General features: G+C 41.1%; 1 protein-coding gene across 1 annotated transcript in view; it reads right to left on the bottom strand.

The window, feature by feature from the left end:
• The window catches only part of acoxl (acyl-CoA oxidase-like), a 123052-nt gene that overhangs the window by 28699 nt on the left and 79750 nt on the right, over nucleotides 1-14603 (bottom strand). The window contains exon 17 of the mRNA XM_036573630.1: nucleotides 13898-13968. Within this exon, the coding sequence (XP_036429523.1) occupies nucleotides 13898-13968 (71 nt within the window). The remainder of the gene's footprint in view (nucleotides 1-13897; nucleotides 13969-14603) is intronic.

The raw sequence follows: 14603 nt of genomic DNA, 5'->3' as shown, positions 1-14603 counted from the left end.
TACGATGCCAACGGTTATGACAAGACCGATCCAAATCCAGTCCAAAACGCCTCTGCTCGATTATTCACTGCCACACAAAAGCATGATTATATCACACAGGTCTGCTGTCCACTTGCTTCCAATTCAATTCAGAATTCAGTTTATGGTTCTACTGTGGATTTTAAGCCACTAGAAAGGCTGGCTCCCATTAATGTATCATTCCAGGTTTACATTAGGGCCCAGCCGATAAACTGGTTGGCCATTACTATTGGCCAATATTAGAACCCACGTTATTATTGATATTGGTCAGTAACATTGGCAATAACACACTGATAATTAGCAGCTTTTATGTGGCCCAGCGACTCAAACACACTCAGACAGTTCTGAGCAGCTCAACATGAGGAACTCTCGGTTTAACTCAGTTTGACAGTAATACAGGCTGAATCTGAACAACGTCACTGAAAGTAATATAAACACATCAGAATATCTTTCTACAACAGTGGAGAGAGAGAGAGAGAGAGAGAGAGAGCAAAAGAGAGAGGACAAGCAAGAGTGAGAGAAAGAGAGAGAGCATGAGAAGAAGAGAGAGTGAGAGCAAGTGAGAGCAAAAGAGAAAGAGAGAGTAAGAAAGAATGAGTGAGAGTGAGAGAAAAAGACAAAGAAAGTGCAAGAGTGAGTGAAAGAGAAAGAGCGCAAAAGAGAGAGAGAGAACAAGCGAGAGTGAGAGAAAGAGAGTGAGAGAGAGAAACAGGGCAAAAGACAGAAAGAGAGAACAAGCAAGAGTGAGAGAAAGGGCAAAAGAGAGAGAGAAAGAGAGAACAAGCGAGAGTAAGAGAAAGAGAGTGCATGAGAAAGAGCATGAGAGCGAGAGAATGAGAGAGCGAGAGGAAAAGAGAAAGCACGAGTGAGAGAGAATGAGAGAACGAGAGGAAAAGAGAAAGCATGAGTGAGAGAATGAGAGAGCGAGAGGAAAAGAGAAAGAGCATGAGAGTGAGAGAATGAGAGAGCGAGAGTGAAAGAGAAAGAAAAGGCAAGAGACAGAAGGCGAGAGAAAGAGAAAAGAGAGAAAGAAGAGCAAGAGAAAGAGAAAAGGAGAGAGACTAAGAGATTAAGACAGAGACAGAAAGACAGAGAGGGAGAAAGAGAGGAATAGAAAAGGAGAGTGAGAGAGAGAGCAAAAGAGAGAAAGAGAGAACAAGCGAGAGTGAGAGAAAGAGAGAAAGTGCAAAAGAGAGAGAGAAAAAGAGAATAAGCACGAGAAAGAGAAAGAGAGGGCATGAGAAAGAGAGCGAGAGCAAAAGAGAAAGCGTGAGAGTGAGAGAATGAGAGAGCGAGAGTGAAAGTGAAAGAGAGCAAGAGCAAGAATGAATGAGAGAGAACAAGAGAAAAACGAGAAAGAAAGGGCAAGAGAGAAGGCGAGAGAAAGATAAGAGAGAAAGAAGGAGCAAGAGAAAGAGAAAGGGAGAGAGACTAAGAGAGACTGAGATAGATAGATAGAAAGAGAGAGAGAGAGAGAGAGAGAGAGAGAGAGATAGCGAGAGAGAGAGAGAGAGATAGCGAGGGAGAGAGAGAGATAGCAAGAGAGAGAGAAAGAGAGAGAGAGAGAGAGAGAGAGAGATAGCGAGAGAGAGAGAGAGAGATAGCGAGAGAGAGAGAGAGATAGCGAGAGAGAGATAGCAAGAGAGAGAGAGAAAGAGAGAAAGAGAGAGAGAGAGAGAGATAGCGAGAGAGAGAGAGAGATAGCGAGAGAGAGAGAGAGAGAGATAGCGAGAGAGAGAGAGAGATAGCAAGAGAGAGAGAAAGAGAGAGAGAGAGAGAGAGAGAGAGATAGCGAGAGAGAGAGAGAGAGAGAGAGAGAGATAGCGAGAGAGAGAGAGAGAGATAGCAAGAGAGAGAGAGAAAGAGAGAAAGAGAGAGAGAGAGAGAGAGAGAGATAGCGAGAGAGAGAGAAAGAGAGAGAGAGAGAGCGAGAGAGAGATAGCGAGAGAGAGAGAGAAAGAGAGAGAGAGAGAGAGAGAGAGATAGCGAGAGAGAGAGAGAGAGAGAGAGAGAGAGAGAATATCCAAAACCCCTTATTTGGTGGGGCCCCATCAGCCTTGGGTTGATCTCCAATCTGGAGCTCGTCACCTTCCGGATCACACCGGGCTCTTTCCCACTGCAGGGCAGAACGGTTCTGCGCCTGACAGTTACAGTTCCACTGGAAGTTCCACACGGACACAGAACGCTTACAACCTGGGCTCGGCGCCATTTTCTCTACACCATTAGCTAACAGTGCTCAGCGCCGCAGAACCGCTCAGTCCGACGGCGTAATGACATAACTATTCGCTGACTGGTTCTACGTTAACATCACTGCATCCTGCCAAAATCTAAGTTCCTGCCTAACTAGGAGAGAGGCGCTAATTAGTCTAAGCTTAGCTAGCATGCTACCAGCTCTTCTCATGACAGAACACCCATATATAAAATATATATATATATATATGGACGTATATTTTTACATATTTTAAATGTATATCAAATCCATCGCAGTCGATGCTGAAATACATTCCAAACACGAAAATGTGTTTCAGAATATTTTGCCATATTAACCAAATATAGTTTAAAATGTATTTATTTTAAAATGTATGGAGAAATGTTACATACAGAAATGCACCACACAAAAATAAATGTATGTAAATGTGTTTATAAATCCATTAGAAAATGAAGGAAAATATCCAAAATCCAAAAAAAATGTTATGATGTCACAAAAAACCAAAACATTGACGTATATAGTGAAGAAAGTAGTCTAGGCCCGCCCACTCACACTGAAGTTATGAGTGTTTCGGCATGGACTGCTTTTTTAATCCCCCCGATTCTTTCATCACACTAAATGGTTCCAGATATTCAACAAAATGTAATATAACACAAAAGAACAGGAAGAAAACCAGGGATGCCATAGCAACCACTTATCAACACCCTAGCAACCACTTATCAACACCCTAGCAACCACTTGCTAACACCCTAGCAAACACTTGGCATACCATACTAACCACCTAGCAACCCCCTAGCAACCACGTCAAACACTACAACAACCACCTGATAACACCCTAGCAACAATATAAACTGCTTAGCAATATCCTAGCAACCATATAAACTGCTTAGCAACACCCTAGCAACCATATAAACTACTAAGCAATATTCTAGCAACAATATAAACTGCTTAGCAATATCCTAGCAACCATATAAACTGCTTAGCAACACCCTAGTAACCATATAAACTACTAAGCAATATTCTAGCAACCACCTAAATACCACAACAACTGCCTAGTAATACCCTAGCAACCACCTGGGATACCATAGCAACTAAAGATGACTCACAAAACATTTATTCAACTTTTGCACATATATTTATAGTCCTTGGTTCCAACTCCTCTCGCTCTCATACTGCTACATGAAGACTTGTTTCAAGGGTCATTTAAAAGCTGCACATAACTGAGTGATCTACAGTCGTAGGGTTACAGCAACATGAGCAGCTGGACTTCAGGGTGGAACTACAGATGGGTCAAAGTAGAAAAATGTGTTAATAGCATTGAACAAAATGGTGAAATTAAGGATTTATTGCGAAAATGCATTATTAATGCATTCATTAATTTCCAGGAAATGAATCGTTGAACCAAACATCAGCGCCGCTATGGTGAGTGAGTTAGCAGCCAGACAACACTGGAGTAGCCAGCCAACATGGCTTTTCACACACTGAGTGGGAGGATGAGAGCAGCAGTGGACTGAAGCAGACAATGAGAGCCAATACAATGTTGACAGTTGAGAATTTTTGTATTCGTTTTTGCATTAATCTGAATAATTGAATTTTTCATGAAACATCAGAAGACTTACATGAACAGCTGTCAACCAGTAACAGTGAGGAACAGTGTAAAATAAATAAAACTACGGCTGAGGTTTTCCCTTTGTACTCTAACGTATATGTATATGTATTCTGAATATGTTACTTTTCATGTATTGTGATTGAATACGCTACTGAATCCGTTCAGGACAGTGTATTCAGTACTCAGCCATCACTACTCTTGCTGTGTATTCTGCCCAGCCCTGTCTGTTGTACAACTGTACACTGTTTGATTGTTGTTTTCACGCTAGCAGAAAGTCTGCTTATTGGAAAAATAACTGCCGTGTGCCAACGGTCACTAAAACAAACCGTTTCTGCAAACGCAATTTTTTTTTCCGAAGGCCAGTTGACAAACAACTTCACCTGAGAAAGATGGAATCTGCACATGAGCATCTTCCTGTCGAGAAAGCGTGCACTACAGCCTTTCCATCACACGACTCGTACTAGAGCTCCCCTCGCGACCTCACGGAGATCATATGACATTTAGACTGCTCTCCAGAGGGCCTCCCTCAGCCCTGAACGCAGCGGGGTTCCGCACCACTGCTGCTCGCTCATATGACAGGTCAGCACATCCTGCCAAGACACACAGACAGAAACTGACTACTTGCCTTGTCACTGAGCTGTTCGAGTGATTTGCATGCAGGAGATCGACTCCGCATTGTCTGCCTCTCTCTCTCAGTTTCCAGTGATGTGCTGTTTCTTCATGTGCTTCACATGAAACCACTCAGTGGCAAGACTAGGAGATCCCTGTGCCTTATAAGGCTACTTCTTCAGCTTATTTGGAAACTTTTTAGTGATTTTAGTGCAATGCAATTGTTATTAGGTCTGTCACGATCATGAAGTTTTAGCTGACAATAAATTGTCATATAATTTACTTTTTACAGCACTTAAGTGAGCACTGAGTTATCATTGTAATGTATTGCACTGCACTGTGTTTGATTCTGTTCCTTTTCCTCTCAGTATCAACATGGGCTTCTGTTTCTTGCTGTATCTGAGCTCAGGACCGGCTTTCTCTCTAACCTATTTAACACTAGCAAGACACTTTCTCTAGATAGACAAAGCACTTTTTGTAAGTCTCTCTGAATAAGAGCATCTGCTAAATGCTGTAAATTAAAATATAAACAATTGTGACTTATCGGCACCAATAGCATCCAATCACTTGCATTTATCAAAGTTTAAGCTCGCCAAAATCCTCCCAGATATGAACCCCATCTGTGACCACTGTAAACAAGCAGCTGCTACACCATTTTCATATGTTTTGGCCCTGCCCTTCTTTTTTTCTCATATCAACCCCCATTTTGGGGGCTTTTCTGATTTTACTGGTGTTCATAAAGAACTCGCTCCACTGATTGGTTTGTTTTGCATCACTACAGAACACCTGTGACCATTCCGAAACAACAGCATATGCTTCTCTTATAGAAAAGCGCTTAATTTTACTAAACTGAAAGGGTTTGTTCTCTTTTTGACCACTAGATAAGAGACATGATGCAATTTTTTACTGTAGAGAAAACCAAGCACACAAATCAAGAGTCGAATGATGCGTTTTATTCCCACTGGAAATAGTTTCTGTCCTGTGTGTTATTTATATGGACAAAAGTATTGGGACACCTACACATCACACCTACAGGAGCTTTTATGAATCCCATTCTAAATCCATAGGCATTAATATGGAGTTGGTCCCCTTTGCAGCTCTAACAGTTTCCACTCTTCTGGGAAGCTTTATATAAGATCTTGGAGAGAGTCTGTGGGAATTTCTGCTCATTCATCCAGAAGAGCATTTGTAAGGTCAGACGCTGATGTTGGACGAGAGGGTCTGGCTCACAATCTCCATTCTAATTCATCCCAAAGGTGTTCAGTGGGGTTGAGGTCAGGGCTCTGTGAGGGCCAGTCAAGTTCTTCCACACCAAACTCACCCAGTCAGGCCTTTATGGAGCTGCTTTGGTCACTGGGGCTCAGTCATGCTGGAACAGAAAAGGTTCTTCCCCAAACTGTTTCCACAAAGTTGGAAGTGTACAGTTGTCTGAAATGTCTTGGTGCTGAAGCATTAAGATTTCCCTTCACTGGAACTAAGGGTTCTAGATCAACCCCTGAAAAACAGCCCCATATCATCATCCCTCCTCCACCAAACTTTACAGCTGGCACAGTGCAGTCAGGCAGGTAACGTTCTCCTGGCATTCGCCAAACCCAGACTCGTCCATCAGACTGACAGATAGAGAAGTGTGATTCATCACAGAATACGTTTCCACTGCTCCAGAGTCCAGTGGCGGCGCTTTACACCACTCCATCCGACGCTTGGCATTGTGCTTGGTGATGTAAGGCCTGTATGCGGCTGCTCAGCCATAGAAACCCTGCCATGAAGCTCCCGGTGCAGTATTTGTGCTGATGTTGATGCCAGAGGAGGTTTGAACTCTGCAGTTATTGATCAGCAGAGTGGTGATGACTTTTATGCTCTATGCTCCTCAGAACTCGGCGACCCGCTCTGTAACTTTTGGTCTGATGCTTCGTGGCTGAGCTGCTGTGTTTCCTAAACGCTTCCACTTCTCAAGAATATCACTCACAGCTGATTGTGGAAAATCTAGGAGGAAAGAAATTTAAGGAACTGGCTCATTGCAGCGGTGGCACCATGCTGGAACTCAGTGAGCTCTTTAGAACGACGCACTCTTTCACTAATGTGTGTTAAAGCAGGCTGCATGGCTAGGTGCTTGATTTTATACAACTGTGGCAATGAGACTGAATGAAATGATTAAGAGGTGTGTCCCAATACTTTTGTCCATACAGTGTTTTAGCAGACTGTTTTTATTTTTTTTTATAAAGTTCTTCAAGGTATGCAGGTCCTTTTTCCATTTTTATTTTTTTCGTGTTACCGATGAACATTTTTATTGCCTTGCATAACACGATTAAAAAAGACGGTTCTTCAGGGGTTCTTTAGTAAAGAAAATGGTTCTATATAGAACAATGAACACTCAAACAACACTGCTTAATTAAATGGTTCTCTGCATGATGAAATGGTTCTACAGGTTGATGGAGAATGTGCTGTATATGGTGCTATACAGCACCAAAAAGGGTTCTTCCACTGTGACACGCTCATATTGTAACAAGAGCAAACCCTTTTTGGTGCGCACATTTAACAAATTCAGCAAACACATAGAAACCATGCATTCAAAAGTGCAGTAGTGCATTCTCTGTAGAGGATCTTTTAAATTATGTTCACTCAGAAAATCAACAAAACTTGGGATTTCCCACTTTTGCATCTGACTGCATGTGGTTGAAAGTTTGTATGCTACTTTTATGTCATTGTTAGTGATGCACTGACATGAAAATTCCTGGCCGAAACCAAAACCAAAATTCAAGACACACCTGGCTGAAAGCCGAAACCAAAAACCTAATTGTTCTTTTTGTTTGTTTTTTTAAATTGTTCGTTTCCTTCATGCTTTTGAATACTCACACTAAAAACACATTAAAACACACAAGGTAAATAAGAAAATACACTTTTATCTACTTTCAATAGGACAAAACTCAGCTGACCTTAAATATAAATGGTTTACATGAAACACACGTACTAAAATGACTGCATGACTGTGTTTATCTACAGAATGCACCACTAAATCCAGCATCCTCGACAGAAAAGAACGGCTGATCACCCAACACACTGAGCTCAATTATGGTGGGTTTTCCTATCCACCAGTTTTTTTGCAATAATGATTAGTGCAAAAAAAAATCTGAATAGAAAAAGCCCAAAATACACCCAAACATCGCCAAAAGAGTTTTAAGCATGGACGAGGTGGAAAAGTCAGAATATCACTAAAGCTGAAATGGAAAAGTGTTTTTCAAATAAACGATGACGTATCAAGCTGTAAGTCACATGATTCCATGATTCTTACAGAGGGTCCGATCGTGGCACAGAGCTTTTCGAAGGTTGTTTTTCGACATTCTGAATTGTCTGATCCAAAGCTGGTTTGAAAAACAGCTCTGCACAATGAGCTCCAGAACTGTCTGGTGTGTTTGCACATGGAGATTTCAGTCCCCATTAGGTGGCCATTGCTCGTCCTGCCCGGCTACTCTGAGCTGCAAATAATACGGCCATAAAAGATGGCAAATGACTGTGAAGATGATTCTACTAAGTTAAATCTCTCCATCTTGCTCATTTCGATGCAGCTCCTAATCACAGTAGCCTACGTCATCTAAAGTTTCTTCACATAACTGTAGTGGATGGAAACACGACTTAATTAATTTTTTTTTCTGCTGAAATTTCGTAAATGCGGAGTGTACAGAGGGCATCAGTGCTGCAGGACTTTCTTTCTGGCTTCTGCTGTTTTGCTGTGTTCTGCGTATAGAGCTGTGCTTCAGGAGCTATTAGACCTGCAGTGGAGAAGATCTTGAGTGTCTTTTTTCAAGAGTGCCACTTATGGCCAAAAATTGAAGACATCTTCAATCACCACACTACAAATACACTAGCAATACACTAGCAACCACCTAAAATATCATAGCAACCACCGATCAACATCCTAGCAACCACCTGGAACACCACAACAACTGCCTAGAAACCACCAGGGATGCCATAGCAACCACCTAGCAACACCCTAGCAACCACCTGAAATACTACAGCAAGCAACTGCCCTGGATACCACAGAAACTGCTAAGCAATTCACTAGAAACCACCTAAAATAACATAGCAACTGCCTAGCAACACCCTAGCAAGCACCTTGGATACCACAGCAACTAAAGATGAGTCAGAACTTTCAAATTCTGGACTCATTTCAAACATTACTGCTTAAAAACCAGAGCTCAATGTCTTTACTGCTCCGTTTGGCATCACTCCTTTATTCCCCTCTCTGACTAAAAAAGATCTCATAGCTTTTCTTACACTTCTAGCTCACCGTTTAATCCTAATGAACTGGAAAGACCTGAAAGATTAAGTTTCCACACACACCCGCCTGAGTTTCCTGGGGAATTAGTGCAGTGATGCCCCAATACCCTACATACATTTTCCAATTCTTATATAAACAGTCCAAAAGTCTGAGACCACATTAAAAATCTGGTATTTTTATGTAAAACTGTAAATAAACAATAGAGTATTTAAAAATTTAAAACACAGAAATGTTATGACAATTTATATTCGAAATTCTGCATTATTTCTAGGTTACTGTTCCAACCTGAAGCAAATTTGTGAAACCATGCTGACCCTGCTGAGACCTTTGTACAAGAAGGTGGGATGTGTTTTTAGTCTGATCTCTTCTATTGAAGTTTGTGTTAAGACGAATCCCAGGTGGATCTGATCTGCTCATCAGAGGCTTTTACACAAACCTGTGGAATCCATGCAGCTCTTCTTATTAAAACATTTTTTATTTATTGCACACAAATACATCTGATGTTTCAATTACCCAACTGTATCTTGGTTAAACCCAAAAAGTTAAAGCTTGGGGGAAAAAAGTTACTGCAGCGGTGGTCCTGGGACCCTGATCAAGCCCCCCTCTGCAGCACTTATCTTATCCACAGCTGAGGGCAGAGCCAGAAGAAGAGCAGGCAGCCCTATAAAAAAGGCCTTATAGGCTTGTGGACTTGCTCCTCAGCTGTTGATATCAGAGAGAGAGAGGACCAGCTGTGGCCACAGGTCTGGAGACCACATGCTGCAGGCTCACGTGGATGATGTCAGCGGCAGTGGGGAACTGATGACTTGTATAACTGAGAGTAGACAGTAATAATGAAAGCTGTGGTGACAGTCAGGCTTTAATTGTCAGTGAGGCACAAAGACCCAGACTGGGCTGTCCTGGTTTTGTGTACATTTGTGTGTAAAATCTTCACTAAGACTGCGACCCATTCACTAAATTCAGCTGCACCACCAATCCCCAATCCTGCTGTACACTGTGCTCATCGCTTTATATTCGGTATAGAAGTAAACATTATGTAGCCACTGTCTGTTTATACTGTAATATTTTCTTGCAATACACGAATGGGCAGCTTTTTAAAACGACGGTTTCTGCTCATCCAGCAAGACAGCAAGCGTCAAATTAGACCTTTAAGCAGCTGCTGAGTCTCACTGAACAGGAGCTGTGGATCTCAGCTTCATGTTTGGAGTTAAAATCATGGTGATAATTAGAGCAGAAAGTAAAATTTATTTAGTTTTTAGCATAGTTAACCCAAAAGTCATGCTTTTGGTCTTTTTTGTGCCATTTATCTGGTTTCAGTTGGTTTCCTCAACACTTACAGCTGCTTATTGGGATGAGTTTTATGACATCTGCTTATTGGGATTTGTGCATCTTTAGTCAGAACTAAGCTCAACGTTAAATCTAGATTGTGGTGCAGCTTAAACTTGAGCTTAAACACTTGTGTTGTAACTAGTCTACATTTGAACGTACGTACAGCTGGGGCAGCCAGCTTCTTAACTTTACCTATTTATCACTTTGAAAAAACTGTTTTTTTTACAGTATTCATGTATTTTTTTTCACTGAAGTCCATTTATAACATTTGTGTGGTTTTATGTTCCAAAAACAATCATAACTCATTTCAATATGACCATTTTCCAGCCTCTCTTTATCCCTTTGAATTAAACAGGCTGTTTTTGTTACTGTGCCTTTAAGACTGATATGTGTAAATGAGCTCTGCTCTGATTGGCTGCTGATCAGAAAGCAGTTAGAATGAGTGTGCTGAACCAAACGTTTGTAGGCTGAACAGGTGGATATTTGTAAATGCAGCAAGTACATTTTATTAATCTAGTCCAGTGGAACCCAAACTGTGCTGACCAAGAGAACCAGACTGAAAATACTGAGTTTCATTCAAAGCCAATGCCAGATTTCTGCTTATCAGTGCACCAGAGATGAGTGAGTGGGATATTTATGACATCATAACATATTTATTTATTGTTATTTGTGTAAAAGGCTGTTGGAGAAGAAGGTGTTTCACTCCGGTTCGGGAAAAACAAACAGTTCATTTGTTAGTTTATCTGCTCTGTTGTTGGCGTGAATAATGGTAATTTAGATGTTGTTAAGGCCTGTATGATCCTGAGAGTTGTGCTTGCGAGTAAGCTTTACTTTAACAGATGTGGTTCAGTCTGTGGTTGCAGCAAGATTTCAGTTTGCAGCTGCTGTGATTAACACTTTAGTAATTTGTAATTTGGTTGTGTGTTAGCTGGTTCAAGCTGCTGAGCTGTTAAAACTAAACAAGCACAGTGGGTTTTATATTGATAGTATTCTGTTGATGTCACAATTGCGCTGCTGCCATTTTTGGTAGGGAAGTTCAAGTTCATTCAGCAGTGCTGTGGTGGTTTGTAATAAGATAAAGCCATGACAGATGCAGCACAGGCAGTAAAACAAGCTATTTTTGGAACCCTTTTCAAAATTTCATTTTTAAAGCATATTAACTGATAGATTTGAGCGTTTTGATTTGATTTTATTTGTTGCTGTACTTTTTATATTTGAGATCAAAACTGTCCCAAACCGCATACTAACTCACTATACACCGATCAGGCATAACATTTTGAGCACCTCCTTGTTTCTACGCTCATTGTCCATTTTATCAGCTCCACTTACTATATAGGTGCACTTTGTAGTTCTACAGTTACAGACTGTAGTCCATCTGTTTCTCTGATACTTTGTTAGCCCCCTTTTACCCTGTTCTTCAGTGGTCAGGACCCCCATGGACCCTCACAGAGCAGGTACTATTTGGGTGGTGGATCATTCTCAGCACTGCAGTAACACTGACGTGGTGGTGGTGTGTTAGTGTGTGTTGCGCTGGTCTGAGTGGATCAGACACAGCAGTGCTGCTGGAGTTTTTAAACACTGTGTCCACTCACTGTCCACTCTATTAGACACTCCTACCTTGTCAGTCCACCTTGTAGATGTAAAGTCAGAGACGATAGCTCATCTGCTGCTGCACAGTTTGTGTTGGTCATCCTCTAGTCCTTCATCAGTGGTCACAGGAAGCTGCCCACAGGACGCTCTTGGCTGGACATTTTTGGTTGGTGGACTATTCTCAGTCCAGCAGTGACACTGAGGTGCTTAAAAACTCCAGCAGCACTGCTGTGTCTGATCCACTCAGACCAGCACAACACACACTAACACACCACCACCACGTCAGTGTTACTGCAGTGCTGAGAATGATCCACCACCCAAATAGTACCTGCTCTGTGAGGGTCCATGGGGGTCCTGACCACTGAAGAACAGGGTAAAAGGGGGCTAACAAAGTATGCAGAGAAACAGATGGACAGATGGTAGAAACAAGCAAAAAATAGCATTTATCCCATTAGAAGTGCACTCATTATTGTAGTAGGTGAAGTAGCTGCTTGTTAGCTGCTCATTAAACACCTCCAAGAGAAAGTTGAAGTGTTTGATGATTAAGGAGATTTTATTAAGGTAAATTAATGTATTTATTGGGGTAAATTGATGTATTTTTTTAGCCACTTTTGTAGCCAGTTTTTGTAAAATCTCAGACACTGCAATGTTCTGAACTCTGGAGATGTGCAGGTTAGATGGATCCACCAATCAGCTGATCTTCTCCTTGTAGTGTTTTCTGGAGACGCATCTAAAGTGTCCACATTTCTTTTCATCTTTTTCGTGGTCATTCTGGTCTATTTTGCTTGGTACATATCCACCTGCAGGGCTGTATGAGACCATACTTTTGCTTTTCTCTACTTTTATATTGTATTATTTATCCTGGCCTGTTGTATTCACTTAATCACCTATTTCATTATTTTACGTAATTTAATCTGCAGCTTTTATTTGTATTTTTGGACTCATTTGTATCATTTTTATTTCTTACCCTTTTTCAATCCAATGCTTTTATTTCCTCAAATTTCTGTTTCCTCCTTATTCTTCCTGTAAAGCACTTTGAGCTACATTTTCAGTGTTTGAAGAGTGCCACATAAAAAAGGTTTATTATTATTACTATCATTTGATTTAACATAAAATATTAATTAGATAAAGCAGTGTTGAATGATAACTACAAACACTACTGTGCTTCCTCGAGAAGAGGGCAGGAAATGGTTAAATGGAAACAAAATCACTATTTACTGTATTGATGCTATTTGTATGTATTCTAATGTTAGTGTTTTTCCAAGCCAATAAACACGTACTGCCCAATTAAATAGCTTTTTAAATTCTCAGCTGCCTAAAACTTCTGCACAGTTCTGTGTAACAGTCTTAAAGGCACAGCAACAGAAGCAGCTGGTTTAACTCTAAGGGATGAAGAAAAGGTGGAAAAAGGAGGTGGAGAAATGAATTTTTCAGTATATAAAGCCACATAAATGTAGTAAGTGGATCTCAGGAGGAACAGATGGAATACATGACAAATGTAGGATACAAGCCTTTTGGTAGCTACTTTTTTTGGTTTTGTAAAATTTCTGATATTTTTCATCTTTTTCATGGTCATTTTGGTCTATTTTGTTTGGTTTTTATCCTCCTGCAGGGCTGAATCTGCAGTAACGGTGATGAGACAAGCTCCATCAGAGCACAGTCAGAGTTACAGCTCACCTACCAACATTGTCTTAAAGGCGCAGTAACAGAAGCAGCGTGTCTAATTCTAAGGGATAAACAGAGGGTGGAAATTGGGAAATGAATTTGTTGGTATATATAGCCACAAATGTCATAAGTGGACCTCAGGAGGAAAAGATGTAACTACACTGTGAATGTAGGATCCATGTAGGGCCCTTTAAAGGTCTTTTGATATTTTTCTGTTGTTGTTTTTTGCAGTTGCAGTTAATCAATCCTGAAACTGGGCTCCTGCTTCTCCAGCTGGAGGACCACCTGCAAGGTGGAGCTCCACATTAGGAGCACAGAAGAGCACAGACTGAGCTCAGTCTACCCCTCACCTGCACACAAACACACTTATGTCCAGAGCTGGCGGTGAACAGCAACAACTGTTTTTTTTGTTTTGTTTCCACTGCTCAAAGACCCGATGGCAAACCTCGACCGTCTTCACTGTGGGCAAACAAAAGCAGTGTTCGCACAGCTTCTGAGAACTTTCCACAGGCCGTGTCTGATGAGTCAAAAGAGGAAGAGAGTGGCTTGCAGCGCAGCGCACGGCGGAGTGGAAACCTGCTTTCACACGTACCTTGGTTAACAAGTCGCGGTCGCCGTTCACCTGGCATTCTTGGACGGCCAGCGCAAACTGCTCCAAGGTCACTGATGGGGATTAAACAAAGTGAACAAAAGACAGAAAGTCAAACAAAGAGAAAAGCACGCAGTATTCCAGCTGTACATGATGACTGGCCATTTCTGTCAAACACACCAAGACAACAGTAATAGTGTTTGTTATAACTGACCAGAATGGAAAGAAGTAGAAAGCATTTCTTCATTTTTTCAAAATTTCTGCACAGTGGTGGTGATAGGAACCAGACGTCCACCTCTAAAAGCTCCCTCACAGAAAGCTCCTACATGAAATGGTTATGAATTCACTGCCTGATGACTGAGACACTGTTTTATGATAGTTTTGGGAAGATTTTGACCTTTTTTTGAAATCCATTCATAGTGAAAGGGTACATGCTGGGTGCTGTAAGGCAAATTACTACAAACAACTACAAAGAAAAGCATTTTGTTAAAGAGCCCATATCACAGAAAACTGAATTCCCCTCAGTATTTATTTTTAAATAAAGGAGTCTGAAGTAATGTGTACACATTTTAAAGTTTCAAAACGTACCATACAGTCAGAAAATGGAAACTATCCTGCAAAATCAGCCCATTTTGAATTGAACTGATGCTGTGATGTCTCGAGAATCAACACATTTATATTCAAACCTATTCAGTCTATAGAAGTTTAG

Source organism: Colossoma macropomum, unplaced genomic scaffold, assembly GCF_904425465.1.
Source record: "Colossoma macropomum unplaced genomic scaffold, Colossoma_macropomum, whole genome shotgun sequence".
NCBI classification, from domain to species: domain Eukaryota; kingdom Metazoa; phylum Chordata; class Actinopteri; order Characiformes; family Serrasalmidae; genus Colossoma; species Colossoma macropomum.
This window is presented reverse-complemented; position numbering and strand designations above follow the sequence as displayed.